Genomic DNA, 27,251 nt, shown 5'->3' on the forward strand with positions numbered 1-27,251 from the left:
GTGAGTGAGACTCAATGTCCCTCCTGGTTCCCCAGCTCAAGAAGGTTCAGTGTCACTGGCTGCAGGTGCTTCCAGGGAGCACCTCTGAGGACAATCCTGTGCATGGCAGTAGCCTTAATCATCCCTTCCCTTCCCCCACTGCAAATTACTGTGTCCTGCCCACACCCCACACCTAAATGGACATGACAACCACACACAGTACATTAGAAATATGCCTGTCCGTTATCCCAGTAAGTAATGATGCTCACAATGCCTTCTATTTTATTTCACATGATCGTAAAATGCTACAGCTGCCTGTGAGGGAGAGCATGATGACCGTCATGGTCACCCCCGTTTTGTTAATGAGTTGGGAGCTTTTAGTGGTCCCCACGGCCCTAGAACACATGGTCTTCCTCTCACCACATGCTGAGAGAAAATACTTGATCATAAATTATAAACATTCAGGATTTTATGCTCACGCATAACAACCAGAGGGAGCGATAAGAGAGGCAAGCCAGCTAGCTTTGAAACGGAGTGAAAGCGTAATTATTATTACTATGGGCTTGGTATAGAGGAGAGCGGCTCAATAGCTGTGAGCCTGGAAATGGGTCTGGCACCCTGGAAGGGGGAGACTAAAGGCAGTTACTGAGTGGGCAGCTTGGCCGGAGCAGGGTGGAGTCTGTTGTGCAAGCAGGCAACGTGCACAGTAAGAATCAGACATTCTGGCAAGGGGGCCATCAGGTTACACAGTCTATCAGAGTCCAGTAATGTTTTCCCTGCCCTGCCCCTTAGTCTCCTGGTTAACAGTGATGACAATATCCCCCACAGAGTGTATTTAAATGACTACTAGTGGAACCCTTCTTGCCAGTGGAACACCTCAGGTGGACGATGTCACAGCAGCTTAGAAAGTGCCTATTGTTTTCTAGGTTCACTCTTGTCATGGTTTGCACCTGAAATGCTCCCTCACATCGGCTCCACCCTGCAATGGGCGCATCCTTCATTAGCCCCATTCATGTTGCTCCTCTTTTAATCTCGTTTCATGGGCAACACAGATACACTGTCAACTATGAGTTGTTTTGGAGTTCCATGTTTTGAATGCTGGGCTGTCCCGGTGAGGGATGCTGCTATGTTGGGAGGGAGAGGACCCAGCTGGAGGAAGTAGGTTATCGATGGGTTGTGTCTTTAAAGGTTATAACAGGTCTCTAGTCTGTTCTTCCATTTCTTCTTCCCGTCTACCATGATGCGTATGAACCACCAGGCTCTCCCTACCATGATGGACTGAGGAGGACTAAGGTGGCAGACCGAAAGGCTAAGTAATTTACTGAAGCTATTGAAGGGGACTAGAGCCAGCCTTGCTGGGTTTATCCATGCTATAATAACACCCTCATGCTAGACTCTCCCAGTTGTTACTCATGTCTGTTCTGTACCTCTTTACACTGTTTCTACTGAGTTTCAGAAACTAGAGACCTTCCTAGGAGGGGAAAGCAGGTTGTGTTGCTGTGCAGGGACAGGGAGATGGGGGAACTGCTTTCTGGGGTTATCCTAAGAGAGATGCTGCTCACTAGGAGTCTCGCTGGGTAGGAATCATGTGTCCATTGCAAGACTGAGTCAAATGGTTCCTGGGTATTTGATCCTATACAGAAACTGGGTTTCTTTCCAACTCCCACACTTTTGTTCTGTAGAAGGCCGGACCCACGTGGAAAAAATAAGTTATCTCCATATGCTCCATTGCCCTAACTTCAGAGCCAGAGAGATAAAGGGAAGCACAGGTGTATGACTCCCAATAGGGTGGGGCTGATTTCTTGGGACAGAGCTGTGTGTGCCTAAGAGAATCCCCTGTGGGGTGGGAGTGGCGAACATCTTCCTTTTTCTACCTCCATCCCGCATTCGTGGTGTCACCCATTCCAGCCCAGGAGAAGCCTTAGAGACACACCATCTCTTCTCCCGCCTCCTCACCAGCACACAGATCTCGGGGCATGAAGAAGACAGGTGGAGGGAGCCAGCCAGCTTTGGGCCCAGTGACCTTTGCTGGATGTCAGTTTTCTCAGGGCAGAGCGCAGTGAGATTACTACTGGCTTTTGGAATCAGATCCTGTTTTCCAAGCACAGAACATCTAATCCACTCCGAGCTCTGTTCTGTGGAAGGACGCCTGGTGTCAGGAGAAAAGGGGAGATGAACGTAAAATGCAAGCTGCCTACTTTGTGGCTGACCCTCAAGTTCACACTCAACTCTTAGGAGGGCAAGGCACAGACAGCACACAGGGTATGATGAGTATGAAATCAGAAATTCCTTTTAATCTCATTTCATGGGCAACACAGATACACCGGAAGGCATGAAATTTTTATTTCATGTCAATTTCACTGGGATTTCACATGCAGATTAATTTGTTCATCCGCATAAACATATACGGCATCTCACCTACTTCTTGCCTGAGCAGCTGCTCTCTCGGTGTTTGCAAACTCCCCTGACTCATAAAAACATTTCAAATGATACCAAGACCTGCTGTACTGTTACAATGACACATGTTGATTGCTTAGTATGTTATCGAATCTCAGCATATTGTTGAGGACTTTGGTTAGGCACTGTGGAAAGGAACTCCAAAGACTGCCCTCAATCCACACCTCTTTGTATACCCCATTCCCTTGGGGGTCTGAACCTAATGACTCCCTTCTGAGGTGCTGAGTTCTATCTAAGGAAAGATCACTTGGGCCCAATGCTGCTGTCTCTCTCCATTCACCTTCCTCATGCATGGGACATTGCAAGTTCCTGATGAGAAAGAAGAGGAATCAGTGTATCTCTGAGGCATGTCCTGGGTTGGAAAGGATGAAAAGGATGTCACATCACATGGAGAGCAAACAAGAAGGGTCATTTCCCCCTCCCCCTGCCCCCAGTCCACTTGCACCCTTGGGCACACACAACTTCTCCCACTCTTACTGAGAGTCATGCACTTGTGTCTTCCTTTACTTCTCTGGATCTTGAGTTGAAAGACATAGAGAAAATAGAGACAATTATTTCTCATCCTTTTGTGACTAAGTCACAAGAGCCTGGTTTCCATGCTTTGGGAGAAGATACTACGATGTTGTAGATCTCCACACAGGGCTGTGGTTAACCAAATCTCACCAAAAGCCACGTGAAGGAGCTTGGAGAATGATCATCCTCCAGCCAACCTCTGAGATGACAACAGTCTTAGACGACTCCTTGGGGGCAGCATAGGAGGCTCCCTGAAGTAGGAGACTCACTTATACCATACATGGCTGACCTATAGGAACTGTGAGAAGGAAAAAGTCATCTTCGGCCACCACTTAGTGGGGTCTCAACCTTCCTAATGTTGCAAGCCTTTAATACAGTTCCTCGTATGATGACCCCCGAACCATAAAATTCTTTAATTGCTACTTCATAAATGTAATTTAACTGCCATTATGAATCATAATGTAAATAACTGATATACAGGATACCTGATATGCTACTCCTGTGGGATTGTACCCATAAGTTGAGAACTGCTGCTATAACTTTTTGGAGTAGCTATTGTACAAAAGATAAATATAGGTATCCTTAGATACAGGAGGAGGAGGAGGAGGAGGAGGAGGAGGAGGAGGAGGAGGAGGAGGAGGAGGAGGAGGAGAGGAGGAGGAGGAGGAAATCGTCGTCGTCGTCGTCATCATCATCATCACCATCATGCTTTCCTAGGTAAAACACAATTTCCCTTCAGTACTTGAAGGGAGAGCAATGGAATTATATCCTGTTCTGTCTCTCTTCAACACACTCTGGCCCAAGAGTCCCCCTGGGTCCCTTTCTTCATGCTCTGGTGGCCTCCATTCACAAGATGCTACTAGGAAATGAGGCCTGAGGGATTCTACATGCAGAGAAAACTTAGTAATTAAATGATCCTTTTCTCCCTCTCTCCTTCCTTCTCCTGTCCCCTCCATTTCCTCCTTCTTTGGATCTCTCACTAAGCGTTCTAAGATGGCCCCCAATTCTGATGCTCCTTTCATAGTCTAGCATGCATTGAAATCTGACACTTGTGTGCCACCAGCAATGACTGTCTTCTCTCTCCCTTCTTGCTAGGGCCACCTTACAATAACGAGAGTGAATTTGTTTTGTACAATGGATGTCCTAGTGCATTGAGACTACATGTCCCTGGAGAAGTGTAAGTTAAAAAAAAGTGCTGTCCTAGATGTCACCGACATGCCTTCTTTCCAGTCCGCAAGGCCACTCACTCTGAAGGATACCTGGTTTCCAGGTAGCCCTAATTAGGCCAACATGCTATATTCCCTTGCCTCTAGCTACCACCATATTCTTGGAAGAGTCTCTCTGCCAGTCCAGTTCTGAGTCTTCACTTCTTGTTCTTTGGAGACTATCAACACCTCCTGGATTTATTGGCTATCTACATCCAGAAGCATCAGAAATCTCAGAAAATCTATGCCTTGACACTTCTAGGCCACTTCCATGGCCTGATTAATTGCAGGCTGTAGATCAGAACGATGATCCCAGAAATCAGTTCTGAACATTCTGCCTCCTGGCAAGGTAAGAGAGTCCCACAGGGTCTGTCATGACAAACTAGGAAGCTAAGTAGAGAGGGAGTGGTAGAATATGAGGTCATATTACTCGGACTCAATTAAATGCTCTGCCTCCATCTCCCATTTCTGGTTTTGAGTCACCACCAACAGCTGGAAACTTTTCTTTGACCCCCATCCTCACCTCCACAAAAGAAAACCATGATTGGTATTTGTAATATCTGGCCAGGAGGGGCTTTGAAGGTCACCTATTTAATTGGCCCCTCACTGTGAGCTGCCGGATAGTATTTCTGGGTGATGTCTGTATGATTGGTGAACAAGGTAGACAAAGGGCCAAGAGAATTTGGCAGATGATAGAAGACGGTCAGAGTAGTTTTGTAAACTATTACTCTTGGTGTCTCACCAATGATTCTGAGCCTGTGAAAGGCTAATTGTCCAAGCTTCTCCCTCAAAACCTAACCCAGCTGCTGCCTTGCACTGGCTTCCTTCTCCTAGTAAGACAGGAAAGTCAAATATAGCTATTGATTTAGTAAAGCATACCACATATTATACCAAACAGAATTTTTTGTGATATAAATCAGCTTAAAAATTATTGCTTCCAGCTGATTTCTTTCTTTTTTTTTTTTAAAATGAAGCAACTGAGGACCATAACAGTGGACTGACCCACCCAAGGTGATGACTGTGTGGCAGAGATAAGCTTGTGACGTTTCTAGTGACTAAACTTACTCAGCTTCCTTAAATCATCCAGGCTTGGAGAACCCTATCAGACAGCACAGACAGACCCTATCCACACAATACCATCAGCTAGCACAGCCTACATGGGCCCTTTCACCACCCTCTCCTGTGAGGATACCCCTGCTAAGGTTCCCAGCACTTCTTCCCGATGCTAACTTGCAGGAAACTTCCCAGCCTTCATCTTTCTTCTCATGCTATGAACCACTTGCTTTGTTCTTTACCTTCTGCCTTGGTGCGATAACTCTAGCATGGCTGTCTCCTTCATCACCATATCTTCTTGACTTTCTTACTCTTTCCCCCCATCAGATATTCTGCTGTTCCACAAAGTCTTTCTCCTAGACTAGACTCTTCTCAATCTTCCTTCTTTCTGGGCCATCACTTGTCCTCTTCTTTGCTAAAGCCTCAGCTTGAACTCACTGATGAGCATCATCTGCTGGGTATCCTCACGAATGAGTTCTTCTCTTACTCTCAGCCTCTCCTATGTGACTGCATCCCCTGGCTCATCATCCACCATGTGCCCAAGCTGAAGAAATGGCTTCTAACCCTGAGTCTCTTCCCTTTGCCCACCCTAACTACACCTAGCTCGGCAATGCATTTCCCTTATCTTTCCATCTGGCTGTTTCTCCATGTTCCCATCCCGTCTTTTCTAGATGACTGGAGAAACTTCCCATCTCCTCACAACCTGCTGGATCTGCAGCTACTGGAATGATCTGCCTAAAGCTGCAGCCTTTACACATTTCCACGCTATCTAACTGTTCACAAAGTACAGCTGAGAGACCTAATCATAGTTCACTGCCCCAGACTTTGTTCTTTGGACTCCAGCCTGCCATACCCTCAATCTTCCAGCCACACACGGTGCTTGACCTGCTCTTTGGTCCACTCGGCATCTCTGTAGGTATCACCCCTCTCCTGTGTTTGTAGAATGAATGTGTTCTTTTAAGGCAGTGGTGCTCAACCTTCCTAACACTGCCCCTTTAATACAATTCCTCATGTTGTGGTGACCCCCAACCATAACATTATTTCATTATTTATTACTCTATACTGTAATTTTGCTACTGTTATGGATTGTAATGTAAGCATCTGCTATGCAGTATACCTATTATGCAATCATGTGGCTCATGGACCACCACTGTTTTATGGTCTGGCCAGTTGTTTTTCTCCTCTCCTTATCTTGCCTTTCTAGGACCCTACCTTCATCCAATTGCTGTAATTTACTACCAAACATGGTGAAGTTACTTTTCTGTTTGCTCTACTGACTGTGGTGGCAGTGTAAACAAAGACTCACCTATAGTTATCACTCTGTCCCTAACAGGATGACTAAACACAGTCTGTGAAAACAATCCAGGCCTGAAGAATGAGTATGAATAAGTGAAGTTGCTGGAGGAGGGGTTCCCAGGGGGCTACAGAGGAAAATGTCCTTTACCACCCTATGGGTGATGTCAGTATGAGGGAAAGAGGGCCAAGGTCAGGAAGGCAGAGACCAAGCAAGCTTTAAAAACTATAGGAGAATCACAGGTTAGAACACAAAGCCACTGTGAAGTAAGGAGGAGGTGTTGGGCCATGGTGGTTCTCCAAGAGCATCTGGGATAGTGCCTGTTTAGCTTTCTCTATTGCTATTGTGTAGGAGATACTCAGCCTGATTTAAAAGGCAGGGTGTTCACATTTTCCAAAGTCTCAGGAAAGACAAACAATTCTTCCTCATGTGAGACACTGAATCCCACTGGACTGTGGTTCGCATAAACTTCTAGAAAAGGTCCAGCCAATATGGCAGCCATTGGCCATATGCGACTAGTGAGCATGTGAACTGTGCCTAGCCTGAATGGCATTATTCAGTTAGCTGTGAGTATAGACTCTATCCACAATTTCAAAGAAAAAGAATGGCAACTCTTTTGATAGCTTGCTTTTATATAAATAACACATGAAATGCTAGTACTTGACATTTTTGGGGTAAAGAAAATACATTGTTGAAGTCAGATCTCATATATATATGCTCAAGTCTGGCCAGTGAGATTCAGTCCCCTTCTGCTGCTCATGAATCAAGATGTAGAACTCTTGGCTTCTCTAGCACCATGTCTGCCTGCAGACTGCTGTGCTTCGGCCATGATGCTAATGGACTGAATGAAGCTCTGAATCTGTAAGCCAGTCCCAATTAAATGTTTTATGTAGAAGAATTCCCTTGGTCATGCTGTCTCTTCACAGCGATGAAACCCTAACTAAGACAGAAGTTGGTACCAGGCCTGGGATATTGCTGTGATAGGCCTGACTATGTTTCTGTTTGGAGGAATTTGGATTTGGGGACTTTGGATTTGGAAAGCAGTAGAATGCTTTAAGTGGGGCTTAATGGGCCATCTTAGTAGGAATATGAAAGACATTAGCACTTAGGGCGATAAAGCCAAAACTAAGACAGTGTCAAAATACCAGAAAAGGCCACACTCTCAAAATAATTGATAGACTACTAAATGTAAAAGTCAGCCTTAGTGAGATCTCCTTCACTGTTTCCTTTCTCACTCATCTCTGCAAGTCAGACTTGGACTAATTTACCAACTGGCATCTGAATGCACAGTTTAATGATCCACCACATTAGATCACGATTCGCCTTTGTCTGCCCACCCTCTGCCAAAAACACACATTCTGATGTGGAAGACAGCCTGCCTCCTGCTCTTGGGACTGGCAGACACCCCTCTGTTCTAGTGCTGTGGCTATTCCTCTGTAAGGGCTTCTTTATCTCCAGCTCTGGTCCAACTCCTTGGGACATCTCTGTGTCATGTGCAGACAAGTGCCATAGGGACTCACAATACCCACTTGCCTTGGAGAATATGGAGTTTTCCTTTTGCTTTAGACCTCAAGAAGTGACCGTTGCTCCACTGTGCACCAGGCTCACTTGGTGAACCAATGTAGATCTTTCATGCTGAGCAGACATGGAAGACAGAGGCCCGCTGAAAGCTGAATAGAGGGGAGAGGCTCCTTCTCAGCTTGTGTATGCTGTAAAAGAGAGTACCCTTTGGTCCTAGGACCTAGGTCAATTAGCATCCATACTACCCTGGGGGCCGGTGTGCGTGTGTGTGTGTGTGTGTGTGTGTGTGTGTGTGTGTTTGTGTGTGTGTGAAGGCAAGTGCTCACCAAAGGTTCTATAAATGCAGTGGCTTCTTCCTGGGACCAGAAAGTGTTGGGGATAGGCCAAGACTTATTTTTGAGTGTTTCCTGAAAAAGAACTTTGGTGTCTGGGAGCAGGGCGCCTTCATGTCTTATTTTAGCCCTGCTGGAGTCACATGGCACAATAGTAATAATAGATACGCTTACTGAATGCTTGCTGAGTCTCAGGTACTCTTCACAGAGCTCTAAATGTGCACAGTGATTCCCCGGGTAGGTGATGCATCACTCCTCTCCCTCCATAAAGAAGACAGGGAGCAGCAGAAACTCATCTAAAACCAGACACTCTGCCTCCCCACTCAGTGTTTCATGAACCTTATTCCCATAGCCTTGAGGGATATTGGGCTCACCAATTATTCTGGTTGTTTTTTTTTTTTTTTTAATGTCAACTTGACACCAGCTAGAGTCATCAGAGAAGAAGGAAACTCAAGTGAGAACATGTCTCCATAAGATCCATCTGTAAGGTAATTTCTTAATTAGTGATTGATGGAGAAGGGCCCAGACCAGGGTAGGTGGTGCCATCCCTGAGCTAATGGACCTGAGTTCTATAAGAAAACAGGCTGAGCAAGCCATGACAAGCAAGCCAGGAAGCAGCACGCCTCCATGGTCTCTGCATCAGCTCCTGTCTCCAGCACCCTGCTCTCTTTGGGTTCCTGTCCTGACCTCCTTCAAGGATGAACAGTGCTGTGGGAATGCAAGCTGAATAAACCCTTTTTGTCTCAAGTCTTATTTAATATTGGCCTTTGTCTCTATTACATGTCTTGAAAACTACATTCTAGAATGTTCTAGAAAGTTAGAAGACTATGGGCTAAAGAATGATATGCCTTCTTCCCTTTTCCTGATGCTTGCTCATATTTCCCAGACTTCCCAACTACAGGCTCAATGATGGCCAGGACTACACTGGACTCTGGAGATACAAAAAGAGCTCAGCACTCCTGACACATGGCCCTCAAAGCTTGGGTGGTAGACATAGAGGATTCTTACAATTCACTCCAAAGTGATAGTTTTTTCAGAGATGGGCATGAGTGTGTGGGAGATGCTGGACTTAAACTAGGATTATCTCAAAGGAGAGAGACACTGTCCATGAATTATGGCCTTCTTTTGCTCAAGAGGAGAAACTTCCTTACAAGGGAGCAGCTGAGATCAGTTCTATGCCTATGGCTCTAAGGAAAAGCCAGACTCAGGGTCTTGAGCTCAGGTATGCTTCCCTTGAGGGCCAAGAGATCAGTATCTCTTCTCCAGTGACTCTTGAAAATGTGTCCCTTGGAAAAGCTGCTAGAGGTCAAGTAACAGAAAAGCAAGGGCTTCCCACTTCCCTAAATGAATACCCTCTGAGTGAACCCCCATAAATCTGTCTCCATCCCCTCTTTTCTGCCCTCCCATGTCTGACCTGTGTCCCAGCTATCATATATCATTCATGATGATTCTATGCTCGCAGTCGCATGCCCTCAAACACTTCCCCATTTAACGGTTCTCTCATAGGAGCCTCTGTCCCCACTAAACCAACTCACCCACCTCCCTTGGTTATGCTCTAGTGACATCTTCTACACACCTCCTTTGTCCTCTACCCCCTTCTTGCCCAGGTGCTAGCTGTAGGTACTGTGCATCCCTTGGTCTAAAGCCCTTCCTCCACCACACATCATCTGAACTGACCCTGTCTACAAAGCTGTCCATCTCTATAGGGAGACTGCCTTTCTCTGGGCAGGGCCACTTTCCTCCATTTTTATATTCTTTACAGGCAAGTTACTCGACCTGCCAGAGTCAATTTCCTCATCTCTAAAACTAGGATCACGGCAAAGTTGTGAGGCTTAGCCGAGAGCACATATATAAGGTGCCTGGGACATGTCAGGGGAACAGTATGATCAATAAGTGCTTGCCGATTATGGTCCTGGATTTATGAGTGAACACGAGAATCCTTTGTGAAGTGAAGGTGGCTTTAAATTTCCCATGACTTGATTTTCTCATTCTGTTCTGAGGATTCCTTCCCACTCCCGCACTCCCAGACATTGTTTTCAATAGGGAGTTTGTGAATGGATATAAGGCACACGTTGAATCCCTGTTCATAATGCCGATTCTGATGAACAAAGAATGATGACCAGGGACTGCACAGGACTCTGGAGCTACAAAAAGAGCTCAGCACTCCTGACACATGGCCCTCAAAGCTTGGGTGGTAGACATAGAGGGAATGGATTCTTACAATTTTGGAGTGATAGTTTTTATTAGAGATGGGCACGAGTGTGTGGGAGATGCTGGACTTAAACTAAGATTATCCCAGAGAATAGACACACTGTCTGAATTACTGAAAGATGAAGGAGTGTCCTGAGCAGAAACAAGAACAGGGAACAAAGCAGTCCACCCTTTTAACCAGAAAATGAGCCCTGGTCAGCCTTTTTGCAGGGCTGTGGGGAAACACATGAACACTGTCAGAGAAGAGTGTCAGATGAGGCAGCACGAGTCTGCTTTTGCAAAGCTCTAGACTGTGTGTGCATACGTGTGGGGGTGTGTAATCTTGAGCAGATGCCACTCAGGGCTAAGCCAGTGGGGTTGTTGGGGTTGTTAGTCACCTGAGCAGGAGGGATGAGCTGGACAAAGTGCACAGAGACTCGGAGACCTCTAGAAAGTGGACTGGACAAAAACATAGAGCAAAAGAAGACCGTGATTCCAGGGTGTCTGGCTCAGCTCAAACAGTGAACAGAAGGACCTAGCCTAGGAGGGAGCAGATCTGAGAGCCAAGAGATACTGTGTTCTCTGCCTGGAGAGATGACCCAGGCAGGCTCAGGGAAGTGTGTGAATGAACAATGATGGAGACTCACACTGAGGGACTGGGGGCAAGAGGAAGTGACAGTGTGGCTACCCTGGCTGTCTACAGGTTTATTCTGGAGCAGACAAGGTAAAAAAGCAAGAACAGCTTATTGTAATAGAGCCTCCACCAATATAAGGGCTTCTTCTTGTGTTCTCAGAGATACCTAAGATACCCAGCTCTGGCAGTTACAGACCTTACTGCTAGCTAGCATAGAGGGACTGGCTGGCCCGTGCTAAAGGGCTCCTCCTTACACCAACATTCATCTGGCTTTCTAGCCACCTGAGTCCTCACATGTGGCCCTCCCTGTGCCATTCCACTGTCTGTCACCATGCTGGGCTTGAGCCTCCTTTCTGCAGCTTCTCCCACCCACAGCTGTCATCTCCTCTCCTGCTCTTTTCATCTCTTGTCAAACACATTTTGTACTTGCTGGCCCTGAGCCCTAAATCACTTCTTCTTCTTCTGGCCTTGGCTTCTCTCCTCGGCATCTTTTAAGTGTAAACTCCACCATATGAACTGTTGCGAATGTCTCCCCACTTCTTTGTTGCTTTCCAGCCTTTAAAGTACATTTGACATTCAAGTGGAATGCTCAGTGCTAGGAGTCCAGGAGCTCTCCAAGGACATCCTGCCAGCACGCTCTATACCAGAGAGCATCCTTGAGCTGAGCTGAGCTCAGCGAAATACATAAAGAGCAAGCAGCATACAACCCAAGAGGGCAGGAGAGAGCTCTGAGCCAGGGTTCATCCATGTTCATCTTGCATCCACCATCATCTCTCTTCCTCTGAGCCTACCTTGCTTTCTTCTACTACTCTAGAGTAGAGAGAAGATTATCAGTATTCCCATTCTATGGATGAAGAAATGGAGTCTTGAGACGTTTCAGTAACTCACCTAAGGACCAGATAGGAGAGAGATGTTTTCCCAAAACTCCCAAGAATTTGAAAATCTAGCCTTGCCTTTAGTGCTCCAGGTCCCTTGCCTGAGCCTCAACTTCCTTCCCCGAAATGGTCTCTTCACCCAAGACTAAAGAGGACATTACAAGAGATGTAAACTGCTACATAAGTATAAGGCACAAGTAGCTTTACTTGGAGGACATCCTGGACCGTTCATCATTTTATTTAGGGAATAGCCCAGTTACACTTATGAGCCCTTATGATTTCTTCAAGCAATCTACCAGCACCGTTTCTACCCAGCATTAGGGGCATGTGCCTCATATACAACAAACCAACGGTTGGTTCTTTAAAGTACTGGAGGCAGGGGAGGGGACTGTCATGTGGCAAGTTTTAAGTGTTAAAGATGAGAAGTGTGAAAATTCTGAGTCCCTATTCCAGGTGACACATTCAGGCAAGTGACTGCAATATGCTAAACTGCCACCCACAAGCCATGCCCTGCTCAGCAGCAAATGGTCCTGATCCTGTTGTGCTAGAAGAGCCTATGTTTCCCGTGTAAAAGGCAGGGTCTGACAATTGACAAAACAGATCTGACCAACAGATGCTAGTACCTCAGGCCAAGAGAGGTCTGGTGGCCTCCATGCTGAGGAAGAAGAAGGCTGGAGGAAACAGACAAGGTAGCACTATAAAGGATGGTGCTAATGGTTTTGGAGAGTCCTTGAATCTGGCTAGGATGGGGAGTTTGTGGAGGCAAAGATTAATCCAGGGCGATGGGGGTGGGAGGAAGAGACTGCAAAGCAGGAAGGTGTCATGTTTCTGGAAATAGCTTCTAACCTGATTCCGCTCCTAAGTCAGTTCTTGCACACAATCTTACTGGAAGAAGAGCGGTTGATGCAGCAGATGGGACTGGAAGTGACCATAATAACCACCTCCAGTTATTACACTCAGGGTTCACATGAAGAAATGGATGCTGTATATATATATATTAGATTTATTAGAATTGCAGGGTTACAGGCTGTGGTCCAGCTAGCCCAACAATGGTTGTCTACCAATCGAACCTGCAGGAATCTAGTATTTGTTCAGTCCAAAATGCTGGATTTCTCAGCTGGTCTTCAGTATATGCCAGAATCCAAAATAAGTAGGTTATAATGCCAATGAAGGAAAGGACTTTCGGGGTAGGGGAGAGGGAGAGGGAGAGGGGGAGGGGGAGGGGAGAGGGGGAGGGGGAAATATATCTTTTATATAGGCTGCCAGCAGAAAGGTGGGGTCCAAATTAAAGGTGGATTTTCCCACATCAAAAGATATAGATTAGAAGTGTGTCCTCCCACTTCAAATAATGTAATTAAGAAAAAATAATCCCTCACAGGTGTGCCCAGCTACTTGGATTTTAGTTCATTTCAGATGCAGTCAAGTTGACAACCAAAACTAGCCATCACAGATGGTAAAGGGGCTCAAGAGATTAGAGCCTTGTCTCAGGAAGAACCCAAGAATTCTTGTATTCACCCCTAATTTCTCCCCATATTCTATGATACAGCTTCAAAATGTTTGCCAAAATGCCAAAAGATAACTCAAAGAGAAGCAGGCTTCTGAAGAGGGATGAAGAGCCAGGTCTGGCAAAGGTCATAGGTAAAATATGAAATATTATCATAAAATAAGGTAAAAAGATTACTTGACTTGGGAGTCTAACCAAAGTGCTTATGGAAAGTTGCTGTGCTGGGTAGTTTTATGTCAACTTGTCAGAAGCTAGAATGATCTAAAAGAAGGGAAACTCAACTGAGAAAATGCCTCCATAAGATCTGACTGTAAGGAATTGTCTTGGTGAGTGCTTGATGGGGAGGGCCCAGCCCATTGTGGATGGTGGCATCCCTAGGCTGGTGGTCCATGGTTCTATAAGAAAAGCAGGCTGAGCAAACCATGTGGAACAAGCCAGTAAGTAGCCCTCCTTCATAGCCTCAGCATCAGCTCCTGCCTCCAAGTTTGAGTTCCTGTCGTGACTTGCTTCGATGATGGATAGTGATGTGGAAGGGTAAGGCAAATAAACTCTTTCCTCCCCAAGTTGAGGCACCCCAATGGTGTCTCGTTGCAGCAACAGTAATCCTACCTAGGACAGGGGTAGTCCGTAAGATAATATTGTCGAAGTGGCTGCAGGAAGGCATGATACCCGTGTTACCCATGTGGAAAGGCAGCTATGCTCGAGAACTATCATTCCATGGGGCAAACATCAGCTTTTCCACAGGTATATCCCTTACTGCTTTGTACACAGTCATCTGTAGTCTAAGTTCCTCGTGGCAAATGCTTAGTCCAAGCCACCTTCCCATTTTGGCATTAAACGTACACTTGGATCTCTTTCTGGACGTCTTTATGTTGCCCAAATCTTGGTACTATATGAACTATGGGGAACAGACCCAGGGAGGAGGTAGGGAAATCTGCCTCAAAAGCCAAGGCCATTCATCAGCACCTTCAGGGCCACAAAGGGAGCTTCTCCAGTCACCTACCCATTACAGTTTGGCCCAGGTGACAGGACAGCAGATGGCACTCTTCATTCCTTAGATGATTGAAGTGTTACTTTTTGTACCTCCAGGCAAAGCTAAAATATACTTACCAAACTATCTTAACTGTCAAACCCAGAATCCCTGTGTATCACCTTTTTCTCCTTACTCCAAAGCCCAAGTTCATCTCAATTACTCTGCCACGGTCTTTGTCCATCTGTTTCTGTCTTTCTGTTTGTCTCTATGTCTCACTCTGTCTTTCTCCTCATAGTAGAACTTATATATTTATATAATATGTATGGAAGTCTTAGAACCTGAGGACCTGATTTTGAGTTTCAGCTGAGCACTGATGAACAGTGTAACCTTGGACAAGCTCTTTAACCTTGCTGAGCCTAGTTCTCCTCATCTAGATGCATGCTTCATCTCTACTTTTATTTAAATTAGATATTTTCTTCATTTACATTTCAAGTGCTATCCCAAAAGTCCCCTACACCCTCCCCCCACCCTGCTCCCTTACTCACTCACTCCCACTTCTTGGCCCTGGCATTCCCCTGTATTAGGGCATATAAAGTTTGCTAGACCAAGAGGCCTCTCTTCCCAATGATGGCCAACTAGGCCATCCTCTGCTACATATGCAGCTAGAGACATGAGCTCTGGGGGTACTGATTAGTTCATATTGTTGTCCCACCTATAGGGATGCAGACCCCTTTGGCTCCTTGGGTACTTTCTCTAGCTTCTTCATTGGGGACCCTGTGTTCCATCCTATAGATGACTGTGAGCATCCACTTTCTCTAGCTCCTATATTGGGGGCCCTGTGTTCCATCCTATAGATGACTGTGAGCATCCACTTCTGTATTTGCCAGGCACTGGCAAAGCCTCACAGGAGACAGCTATATCAGGGTCCTTTCAGCAAAATCTTGCTGGCATATACAATAGTGTCTGTGTTTGGTGGCTGATTATGGGATGGACCCATGGGTGGGGCAGTCTCTGGATGGCCCATCCTTTCGTCTTAGCTCCAAACGTTGTCTCTGAAATTCCTTCGATGGGTATTTTATTCCCTATTCTAGGGACGAATGAAGTATCCATATGTTGGTCTTCCTTCTTGATTTTCTTGTTTTGGAAATTGTATCTTGAGTATTCTAGGTTTCTGAGCTAATATTCACTTATCAGTGAGTGCATATCAACTGACTTCTTTTGTGATTGGGTTATCTCACTCAGGATGATATCCTCCAGATACATCCATTTGCCCAAGAATTTCATAAATTCATTTTTTAAATAGCTGAGTAGTACTTCATTGTGTAAATGTACCACATTTTCTGTATCCATTCCTCTGTTGAGGGGCATCTGGGTTCTTTCTAGCTTCTGATTATTATAAATAGGGCTGCTATGAACATAGTAGAGCATGTGTCCTTATTGCCAGTTGGAACATCTTCTGGGTATATGCCCAGGAGAGGTATTTCTGGATCTACTGGTAGTACTATGTCCAGTTTTCTGGGGAACCACCAGACTGATTTCCAGAGTGGTTGTATCAGCTTGCAATCACACCAACAATGGGGGAGTGTACCTCTTTCTCCACATCCTCGCCAGCATCTGCTGACACCTGAATTTTTGATCCTAGCCATTCTGACAGGTGTGAGGTGCAATCTCAGGGTTGTTTTGATTTGCATTTCCCTGATGATTAAGGATGTTGAACATTTTTTCAAGTGCTTCTGAGCCCTTCAGTATCCCTCAGTTGAGAATTCTCTGTACCCCAATTTTAATGGGGTTATTTGAATTTCTGGAGTTCAGCTTCTTGAGCTCTTTGTATACATTGGATATTAGTCCCCCTATCAGATTTAGGATTGATAAAAATTCTTTCCTAATCTGTTGGTGGCCTCTTTGTCTTATTGACAGTATCTTTTGCCCTACAGAAGCTTTGCAATTTTATGAGGCCCCATTTGTCAATTCTTGATCTTACACCACAGGCCATTGCTGTTCTGTTTAGGAATTTTTCTCCTGTGCCCATATCTTTGAGACTTTCCCCCACGTTCTCCTCTATAAATTTCAGTGTCTCTGGTTTTATGTGAAGTTCTTTGATCCACTTAGACTTGAGCTTTATACAGGGAGATAAGAATGGATCAGTTCGCATTCTTCTACATGATAACCGCCAGTTGTGCCAGCACCATTTGTTGAAAATACTGTCTTTTTTCCACTGGATGGTTTTAGCTCCCTTGTCAAAGATCAAGTGGGTGGGTTCATTTCTGGGTCTTCAATTCTATTCCATTGGTCTACTTGCCTGTTGCTGTACCAGTACCATGCAGTTTTTAATCACCATTGCTCTGTGGTATAGCTTGAGGTCAGGCATGGTGATTCTCCCAGAGGTTCTTTTATTGTTGAGAATAGTTTTTGCTATCCTGGGTTTTTGTTATTCCAGATGAATTTGCAAATTGCTCTTTCTAACTCAGTGAAGAATTGAGTTGGAATTTTGATGGGGATTGCATTGAATCTGTGGATTGCTTTCAGCAGGATAGCCATTCTTTACTATATTGATCCTGCCAATCCATGAGCATGGGAGATCTTTCCATCTTCTGAGATCTTCTTCAATTTCTTTCTTCAGAGACTTAAAGTTTCATCTTTACTTTTGATGATACATCCAGGTCTCTATAACCCACTCTGGTGCTCATTCTCAAGCACACAAGTTGCTCTAGAATGAAGGACAGGTCCCATTGCCACATCCAGTTTCTCTCTCCAAGGCCAGTGTTTGTTCCTCATCCCTCCCATATAACCTATGAACAAGTAGCCCAGTGTGACAGCCATGAAACCTCCCTAAAGGTTCTGTTGCTAAGATCCGTGCCAACCTCCTTCTCCCATTTGACCCCAGTTAGGACCAATCTTATTTTGGTACTCCTTCCTCCTCTGGGGGCATCATTGTGACCCTGCCCCATTTTGCTCAGTGCACTTTGGTACCTTTCCTCTATTAGAAACTCCCATAACAAGCACTGGCAGAAAACATGCATAAGGCATCTCCAGGGTTGCCATGGCAATAGAGTAGTGCTAGTATGAGAACAAGAGCTTTCTAGTTGTTTACTGAGTTAGCTCTAAGCCCTTCTCCTAAAGTCAAGACTTTGCTAAACATCACTCTGTTTCTCTCATGAATGTTTTTGACATTTCACTGTCTTTCCTGTCTGATAGTTTCCTATGGTCTTATTCCAACATGGAATGCCCACCCCTTGGTGAGATCATCAAGACCCATATGTTCCTGACAGTTATAACTAAAACATCATCTACTTCTGAAAGCCACAGATTCCCTCTTCTACATAGGTCAGCTCCCCTTTGTTCACAGAAATGTTTCTAGCCCCTATGCTCCAGTACATGGCCAGGGCAGGAGTAGCCAGACTAAAATATGGGAGAGATGGAAAGGCAGGGGTGCTGGACTGAATCAAGGAGAGATGGTCTCAATGAAGTCTATACTTAAGGCCCATAGGAACCCATCCCTAAGCCAGAACTTGACAAGTGGAATATTCTAAATACAAGTGTTGTCCCAGTGAACTGAATGTACGGATTATAAATGAATAAATGGTGATGTGCACAATGCAGGGCCAAAGTTTCTAGGAAATGAGGTATGGAAAACAAACATGCTAAGGTAAGTTTGTCTAAACAGACCCTCATCAGCCAGGGTTATGCCTAACTGGTTTGTGAAGACTAAGGAGCTGTATCTCTGGGAAATCTGGCACTCAGAGAAGGCAGCAGTAGAGGAGACCTGCAGGCTCAACATTCAAAGACAGGGGATAGGAACGAAAGGGAATCCTGACCAGGAGACACACATTACCCCAGTCCTGTGGCCCAACCTCCTTCCTACCTGGAGAGAATTATCTCAAGAATCTTGTATTAATTACTTTCCTCAAGGCTGTGACCTACTACCTAATTCCAAGCAACTTAAGGAAGGAAGGAAGGGCTTTCTCTGGATTACAGTTTGAGCATACAGTCAGTCAGGATGGGACAGGCATGGCGCGGTGGGGTGGGCTCTCACTTCCACCCCTCCCCACAGAGCAGGAAGCATGAAGCAATGAGGCTGAAGTTCCTTTGGTCTCCTCTTTAAAACACAATTAGTATGAGTATCTCTGATTCTCTTGCCTGCTTGTGGGACCTTTCTCTTCCTATCTGGTTGCCTCATCCAACCTTGATATGAAGGAAGGCATGTGTCTAGTCTTGTTGTATCTTGTCATGCTGAATTTGGTTGATATTACTGAGAGGCCTGCTCTGTTCTGAAGGAAAATGAAGAAGCAGTAGATCTGGGGGGGGGGGGGTAGGTGGGGTAGGTATGTGTGTGCAGGGGACTGGGAGGAGAGGGAGGAGAGGCTGTGGCTAGGTTGTAGTGTTGAGAGAAGAATAAATTAAAAATAAAAAGTTGCATTTGTTTTCTTCGTTTGTTTGTTTTGAGTGCAGGTATCCTGTAGCTCAGGCCAGCTCCAAGCTTTCTATAGACTGAAGGGCAGCCTTAGACTTTCTCCCCCTGCCTCTCTTAAGTGCTGGGATTACAGGACGAGCGTTACCACACCGTCCTCCTTGCTCCCTCTTCATTAAGTCTGAGTTTCTAGCTCATGGGTTGTCCGCCCGCACTCAGCATTAGCTCCAGTGATACCGCTCTAGAAACCCTTGCAGGCATGCTTAGAGGTATGTCTGTCTCCTAGGGGATTTCAAGTCTGGTCAAGCTGCCAGTGCAGATGAACCATCACAGCACTGTAGACATCAGTGCCAGGATCCAAGCCTGCTGCTGCCTCAGTTTGACCGCACAGCTCCTTCCAAGATGATGCTTTGAATTTCCTTCCAGTGGTTCCCTTCCTTGCACGGAGCAACTTGGACTCCAAGCAAACAATACATAGAGATTCCATCAAAGGGCTCATATCTCGTTCTGAAAAATGGTTCACACGGGGGGTGGGGGGTGGAGACTGGAAAGTAGCAGATGTGAAGAGCTTCTTTGCAGAAGCTAAGTGTCTGTGATGGGTTTCCCTCCCCTCCTCTCAGCCTTGCTGCAGAATCACTAACACAGTGCTGAGCTAGTGGAATAGACTTGACTCTGAGGGAATACGAGCATTTTTTTTTATGCTTAGCCATTCCAGCCGTAAAGATTCTTATCCTATTACCACTAAGTGACGAGCGCGAGGAGAGAAATGATGATGATCTTTGACAGCCATTCCAACTGAGTAAATACAAGGAGGGAGGAACTCGTCCAGAGACCCGGGCCACTGCCCCTTCATTTCCCAGGATGAAAAGGAGCAAAGGAAAAATGTCTCCCCGGTGAGATGTATCCAAGTGTGGAATTTTCCCTCCAGGCAAGAGATGGGCGCCCCACTGGTTCTTACCATTTAGTTCCACACTGGACTAAAGGCTGAGAGAATATGCCAGAAGGGAGCAATCAAACCGAGCCAGGCCAGGGAGGAGACCTAATGAAGTTTCCTTAGTTCTAACGCTAGGTAGCCCACCCGTCCCCTGCTCCCCTGCAATCCAAGCCACCCCATTATAGGCATTGCTAGGCAACAGCAAAACCATACATTTGCTTTATCAAAATATTCACACACCCCATCCCACCACCTGCGGGGTGTGTCTCCTCCATTTGATGGCTTCTTGCTTGCCAGGTATTTTATGTGCTATTGGGATGAAGGGAAGGCCAGGGTGAAGGTAGAATAACTGGAAAACAGGAAGTGTTTGTTGGCCCAGTCACTGTGTTATGAACAGAAGAGCTCTTGAGAAATATTCTTAAGACTCTTAGCTCAACTAAAGTTGTCTCTTTCTTACATTAAAATTTTTCTGCACAGCACACGACAACCTCCTCTTAATCATGTGATATAGGAAATATCCAAGTCTTATTTATCATTATGACCACAGGGTCCAGGCAGAGATCTGGAGACTACGTTCTTGGCAGAGCGACATGCCTGAAGTGGAAACATTGGGATTAGGATACCCAGTGCTCTGCTCAGTTGAAATGGGATAAGCTAGCAAGATCATAAAGACTGAGTGAAGGTGGTTCACCCTTGTGCGATGATGTGAAGAGTAGAGAACTGAGAGAATGAGTGGAGGTTATCCAGCCCAACACTTTACAAAGAAGATGAAAAAAGGGAGGAACCAGGATGTTTCATAAGTCAGTCTGCATCCCTCCTCCCCACATCTCTCCAGAGACATGTATGTCTAAAGGATGCAAGCGAGCCTCAGCCTCAGCACTGTGACCATCATACCAAATGGATGTGAGGGGTAGGGTGGGTAACGGAGGGATGCTAACCTCACAGTGTGAGCATGTGAGGGACCCACCACTTTCTGTACCATTCTGGCTATGGTATTATTACTGCCCTTACTCCTGGTGCGAGGAGAGCGCTAAGGACTCGGTCAGTCCATCAGCCTACATGGGAGAACCAATGCCTTCTCCTCCTCCCACCCCTCCCTGTCAAGTCACCTGGTTTCTTCAGCTTCTGAGGCAATTCACCCCAACAGCCCTCTCCTGGCAACTCTTGCTCTAATGCTCAGCTAATAGTTGTCTGTTCCAGGCACTGTCCAAATGCATACTATAAATCAGAATCCAATTACTGTGGTAAGAAAATTGGAAGCAAATTTAATAAGCTTAGACCCCTCCCACGTGCTGTTTCTTAGCTCTTTCTCTTTTCAGTAATGAGAACTCTTCAAAGGGGGAAAAACTTTTTTTTCCCTTTAACTCTCTGACTGCGCTCTCCACTTCTCATATGAAGCTTCTGGGGGTAAAGGATAATGAGAGAGGGCTTCTTTAGCTCCTCTTTCCTCTCTGCATGGAAGACAGGTAAGGGAGGGAGGGAGGAAGAGAGAGAGAGAGAGAGAGAGAGAGAGAGAGAGAGAGAGAGAGAGAGAGAGAGAGGAGGGAGAGAGAAAGAGAGAGGTTGACAGTCTTTCTAAAGTCTTTCTCTTTTATTTATTCAGCAAACAGATATCGTGCCCCTTATCACACACCAGACACTGTAATTGATGTTCAATCTGTTCCTTTCTCTACAGGGCAGTTGACACCAGAACAAGCAGGATCTTTGCTGCAAGGCAGGATGGTCTCCTTAGCAGGAACAAAGCCTGCATCACTGGGGCTCAGTTCCACGAATGAGCTAGGCAGCCAACGTAGGTCATTGGCTGTGAGGTAAAGCATGAGACCCTGCAGTTCACAGAGCTTAGGAACAGTGATGCCAGTTGCCAAGAGGACGCCGGGATGAGGGTAGAAGAAGAGGGGAAAGAGGGAACAAGGGAGACCAGTCTATACAAGGCAGAAGCCAAGATACCAGGACAGAGGGAGAGGCACACAAATACACAGGCAGGTGGATGCACTTATCCCAAGGCCTCTACTCTCTCCTTAAATCCCGAGGCTTCTGGCAGAACCAGATCACACATGGACTTCACTTGGCCTGTGCTTCACAGAGCAGGTCTCAGAGTCACCTAAAGTTCTTGCTGAGCCAGGTCTCTGGGGTTCACCTGAAGCTTTCTGGGCAAAACCTAAGACTGTGCATTTCCAACCTGCTCCCAAGCGATGCTGCCACTGGTGGTCCTTTGGTCTGGAGAATCAGGCTTTCAAAGCCATTGTGAGTTCTTGCTATTCAAAGTGTGAGCCACAGACCTTAGGCATTGCCGTCATCGGGGAACCTATTCGACATGCAGAACCTCAGAGCTGAAGAGATGGCTAAGAGCATTGGCTGCTCTTCCAGAGGACTCAGGATAGCGACACACATGGTACAACTACCTGTAGTAGTTCCAGCTCCTAGGGATCTCAATCCCTATTCTGGGCTCCTCCAGCAGTCCCCATCCATGTGACATTCGCTCTCTCTCACATACAGGAACACAGATGCATAAATAAAAATTATAAAAAAGAATAATAAACCTTAAGAAGAAGGGAAATGCTGGATATCAGCCCCCCTCGCCCCCAACCTACTGAGTCAGATGGACAGACATCCCAAGACGACCTGTCTGTTTGCCTGTTTAAGTCTGAGAAGCCCTCACGCAGAACGGCCACCCTCAAGTCTTGCTGCTCATTAGAGTCACTTGGGAACTGAGCAAGGACACACTTGAGTTGATTGGAGTCTGGGTATCAACATATTTAAACGGCTTCCAAGTGCCTCTCAGAAGGAGCCTGGGTTGAGAGCTGCTAAGACTGGCATTTAGAAACCAACATATCCCACCTTGATGCTGCTCATCTATTTCTCTGGAATCGAGCCTGACCTTGAACCCCACCTTTGTCCTTCCCCAGCCTCACCTCCACACCTGACAGTCTGACCCCTCCATTCTGGTTTTTGATCTGGTGCTTCATTAGTTTGTTTAATCATCTCTGGTTTTCTACCAGCGTGCTTCTCCTCCACACAAGGCTCAGCTATCATTCATATATATATATATATATATATATATATATATATATATATATATATATATGAAAATAGGTCAACACTCTCCATATTTTATTTGACCCTTATAACAACCAAAGTGCATGGGATCATTATTGTTATTTTTATCCCTGCTTTTTAAAAGAGAAAAGCAAGGTGCAGAGAAAGTGAGTTAGTCCATTCATCTCAGCCAGGATGGGAAATGGCTGCCAGATCCCGGAGACCCCATGCTGACCCTAGGGTGACCCTGTACATTGTTCCCGACTTCAGCCTGTTTTACATAGGAGGTCTGGCCTGACCTCGTGCTGGCAGTGAACTGGTGATAAATATTTTCATTTCATCTCTGAAGATTTGGGTAAAAAGCAAGACCAGATTTACAGCAGTGATCTTCACTGCAGATTTGTCCTCCAGGGGAGACATATGGGAACGGTATTTTTGGCAATCACAACTTGGCGTGTGGGGGAAGGTAGCTGTTAGGGTAGGGAGTGCTACTGGCATCTAGTAATAGAGGCCAGAGAAACTGCTAGAATCTTGGGGTGCCCAGGATAACCCCTCCATGAAGCATCATCAAGCCCAATATGTCAGCAACATTGTTCTTGAGAACTCTTGACCACCATTAGCTATGCTGGTCATAACTGAGGTGGGCAGGCCCCAAAGTGAGTCCCATGGGTTCTATTGGTCTGTGTGGACGAGCTTATGGGACGGCACCAGCATCTGTAGGAGACTCACAGCAGAATTAGGAAACCTGGCTGGTGAGGACGCTAGTCATAGATGGTTTCCGTAAGCGGGAGCTGGATGAGGGAGATCCTGTATGTAGCTAGGACCCAGTGATCTGGGTCTGAGGGAAGAACACAGTGCTTTTGTGGACAGGCTCTGGGGTTCGTTCTTGAGATCTCAGGGGTACCACCAGCAGGGGGCAGCACTCTACTAAACTCAGCCTAGGGTTGGAGGATCCAGTTGTCCTTGCTCAAGAACCTCAAGATGACTTCTGATCCTAGGTACCCACCCCAATTCTGAGCCTTGTGATCTCTATTCTTTTGGGCTTTTTTTTTTTTTTTTCGGGTAACATTTGCTGAATCCAGAATTCTCTGAGTAGCACACTTCCAGCTCCTGGAGGGCAAGGCTGTTGCCCTGAGGCAGTCATACGGCTAATATTCTTTCCCCTTTTGTCTTCTCAAACAGTATCAGGATTCTACCTCAGTCCCTTCTGCCCTTCCCACTGCCTCCCTGCCGATTACAACTCTTTAACAGATGGAACCCTGGGTAGGTACAGAGCCCAGAGCTGGCTGGCAAGCCAGGCTCTTTGACGAACAAGCTTGGCTCTTCCTTGCCTGACCCCACAAGTCTGGCCTTTGTGCAAACATTCACTTCTGCTTTGCACCGGAAAGTGAGAGGGCAGGACAGAACTCAGCACGCTCACCTACTTGGTGAGCTCTTGGCATGTCCTCCCATGGCTAAAAGCAGTCGTGCCTGCTCTCCAAGGCCTCCCACCCAGTTGTTCCAGTGCCTGTTTCCTTCCTGGGGGGCCTGGCATCTAGAATCAGGACAAGGAAGTAGCTACCTCACTAAGACCTAATGAGGCTTCCCACAAGCCCCTAATGGGGCTTCTTTCCCTCCCTCTCTCCTGATCTCCCACACGTAGTTTCTGCTCAAGGAAATATAATAACTTGGTATTTAAATTTTTGCTCAGAGAGGAGTAACAGGATAAGGGCTGGGGAATTCAAATAGCAATATCAAAAAGAATTTCAATGAGACTCCGACTCTAAGAGAGTTTAGGCCAGTAGGAGGGAGGAGGAGGGGACTCTGGCTATAGGGGACACAGACACTGCTGCTTAGGGGGACATTCATGGCATTTTATAGGGAGAGTTAAATTCACAGATTGGTCAGCGTTAGTAGAAACCAGGCCATCATCCAGTTTGTAGCCTTTGCTGTGTTCATGTGGACACCAAGACTCCAGTTCCATGCAATACTGATAGTGACTAACGAGGACAAGTTGAATGTCTCCACGGGATACATGCTGCATACAGGATTTCCAGGTTGTGCAGCTCTGCTTTGGCAACCGAGTCCCAATGACTTCATATAGTAATGCTCAAAATTACCAACATAATAAGCCTCAACAATTATAAAAGTCCTTTGTATGCAAATTCTTTTTCTACAAATGGGGACCCAAACCAACTAACAAAGACAAAGAGTCAATACTCTCTACCCTTACACCAACACTCTATACCTTGCCAGTTGAACTGCCTTTGACTCTTGCCACTCAGAGGCCAGTCTGTGTTGGAATGGGTGCAAGGACAGTCATGCATTTCTCTGTGACTCTCTAGCATGTGTGGGCCAGAGCATGGAGGTTTAGAGGGGGAAAATAATTAAGACCCAATTGCTTTCTCAGACCTCAGAAGCAAGCAGAGGGGCTACCAGGACCAAAGGAGCAGTTGGCAAGGAAACAAAACAACCCCCTTCACAAAGCCTCTTTCTGCTTCTAACAAAGCTCTCTACCTGCTCTCTGTTGTGTTCTGGAGCTGTGACCTCTCTAAGCCAGTGGCTACAAAGAGGGTATGGTGAAAGGCCCCCTGGGCAGGCAGACAGGAAACAACTCTAAGTGAAGAGGCCCCTCTGAGTCTCTTCTCACCTTGTAAAATGTGCATGAGATGCTATGGAAAGAATTTCTCTTAGTGACAGGAGAGAGCATAGCCTGAATTCCTGAGGGTTTACCCATCATGCCCTTTGCTTAGAGAGCCAGGCTGGAATGTGAGACTTGGTCTGGAAAATCCAGGTTCGGTCTTTTAGTGTTCCACTAAGCTTTTAGCATTATATAGCATGCATCACCTAGGGTGACTACCAGCTGAGGAGCAGGTGTACCCTCTGTGGTGGGCGTCTCACTCTCTTCAACCTCCAAGTAGAAAGCAGGATCTTTGGGATAGTTTGTGTGCAAGCAGTGTGTAGCACAGAAACTTTATCCTGTCACCTGCCCCAGGTCTTGACACTGGGCACTATGATCAGTGAGTCTCCAAATAAAGCTCTTTGCTAATAGGTCCTGGCTGCCGAGAGGGGTAAAGCACCTACATGGAAGAAGGAGGTACCTCTTATGACGTGTGTCTGGGACAGCCCGATTGCTCGATATCCGCTCACTCTCCCGTTGGTTGAAAGCATACAGTTTGTAGGGATCATCACCGACACGCCACTTTTTGGCATTCAGATACCGCCGCTCATCAAACTGCTCCCACAGGTCATCCCAGTCCGCATCGGAAGGCTGTGTGACATGAATGGAAAGTCTGTGAGAAGGCTCCCCAGCCACCACCAGCTCCCCATCCATCTGTCAACAGCCAGCCAGAGATTAAGCTTGTTCCGTCTGGCAATGCTGAGCTCAAACATGGGGCCAGGGGCAGAAGAACATCAGCAAACCCGCCAGCAATAATAATCGCATAGAGAAGGGTGATAATGTTGCTACTGCTACCTATCAAGCCCCACATGCCAGGTACAGTTCTAGGACCACCGTTTCCATGATCTCATACAATCCTCATACAATTGCTCAGATGTGTCAATACATGCTCACACAATCAGTACATTGCCCAAGATTCACACGTAGGGAGCAGCAGGACCTTTGCCTAAATTCTAGCACTCCAACCTGAAAGACCATCTTCCCAGGACGCCTGGTGCACTGGCACAGACCAGGTGGACCACAACTTCTGTTGTCTCCAATGAGCTTCAGGAGAGGCAGTTTCAGGAAGCATGTCATCGATCCACAATGGTGGGAGGCACACCAGACACATTGGTCTTTTGTTTCCCCAACCCAAGAACCTGTAGCCACTCTTAGAGGAAGCATCAATGGGCGAGCCAGTAATAAGCCAACAGTGTATATCTGAGGACACAGGATTTCAGATTTTGGAAGGTGACTTCCATGTCCTTGGTTTGGTTCATACTTGAACTCTCTGAACAGATAGGGGACAAGGGACTCTAGAAAGGTCACCAGCCAAGCAAGTAGCAGGTCTTCAGGCAAAGTTTAGTCTTCTGGATCCTTCCGACGGGAGAGGTGAGGGCCTGCCTTCCCTTCAGAGCCAATGATGTCTGATATACCCCATCAACCAAGTCTCAGTCACCCAGCTAGTGGGGCTGAGAATCCAGGCCTCAACGTGGCAGCTGCTTCCTAAAAACTGTTCCCACCCTCACCACAAGAAAGAGTAGTCTATACCCGCAAATATCCACAACTTTCAATTCCATCTAAACCACAAATGCTCTGCCTCCAGGAAGAGCTTCCAAATGGTCTCAAGTGGGGTGGCTTTTGCCCTGAGGCGGGCATTGTCACCAAGAAGTTGCTCATTCATATGACCCTAATAGTCAGGTCA

General features: G+C 46.2%; 1 protein-coding gene across 3 annotated transcripts in view; it reads right to left on the reverse strand.

The window, feature by feature from the left end:
- Nucleotides 1-27,251, reverse strand: part of Galnt14 (polypeptide N-acetylgalactosaminyltransferase 14) — a 218,932-nt gene that overhangs the window by 55,609 nt on the left and 136,072 nt on the right. For all 3 annotated transcript variants that reach the window (XR_003952183.1, NM_027864.2, XM_006524940.4), the window contains exon 2: nucleotides 25,989-26,158. Coding sequence is in view for 2 of the 3 variants with exons in the window: in NM_027864.2 (NP_082140.2) it covers nucleotides 25,989-26,158 (170 nt within the window). In the remaining variant the exon portion in view is untranslated. The remainder of the gene's footprint in view (nucleotides 1-25,988; nucleotides 26,159-27,251) is intronic.

This window comes from Mus musculus, chromosome 17 (assembly GCF_000001635.26).
Source record: "Mus musculus strain C57BL/6J chromosome 17, GRCm38.p6 C57BL/6J".
NCBI lineage: Eukaryota > Metazoa > Chordata > Mammalia > Rodentia > Muridae > Mus > Mus musculus.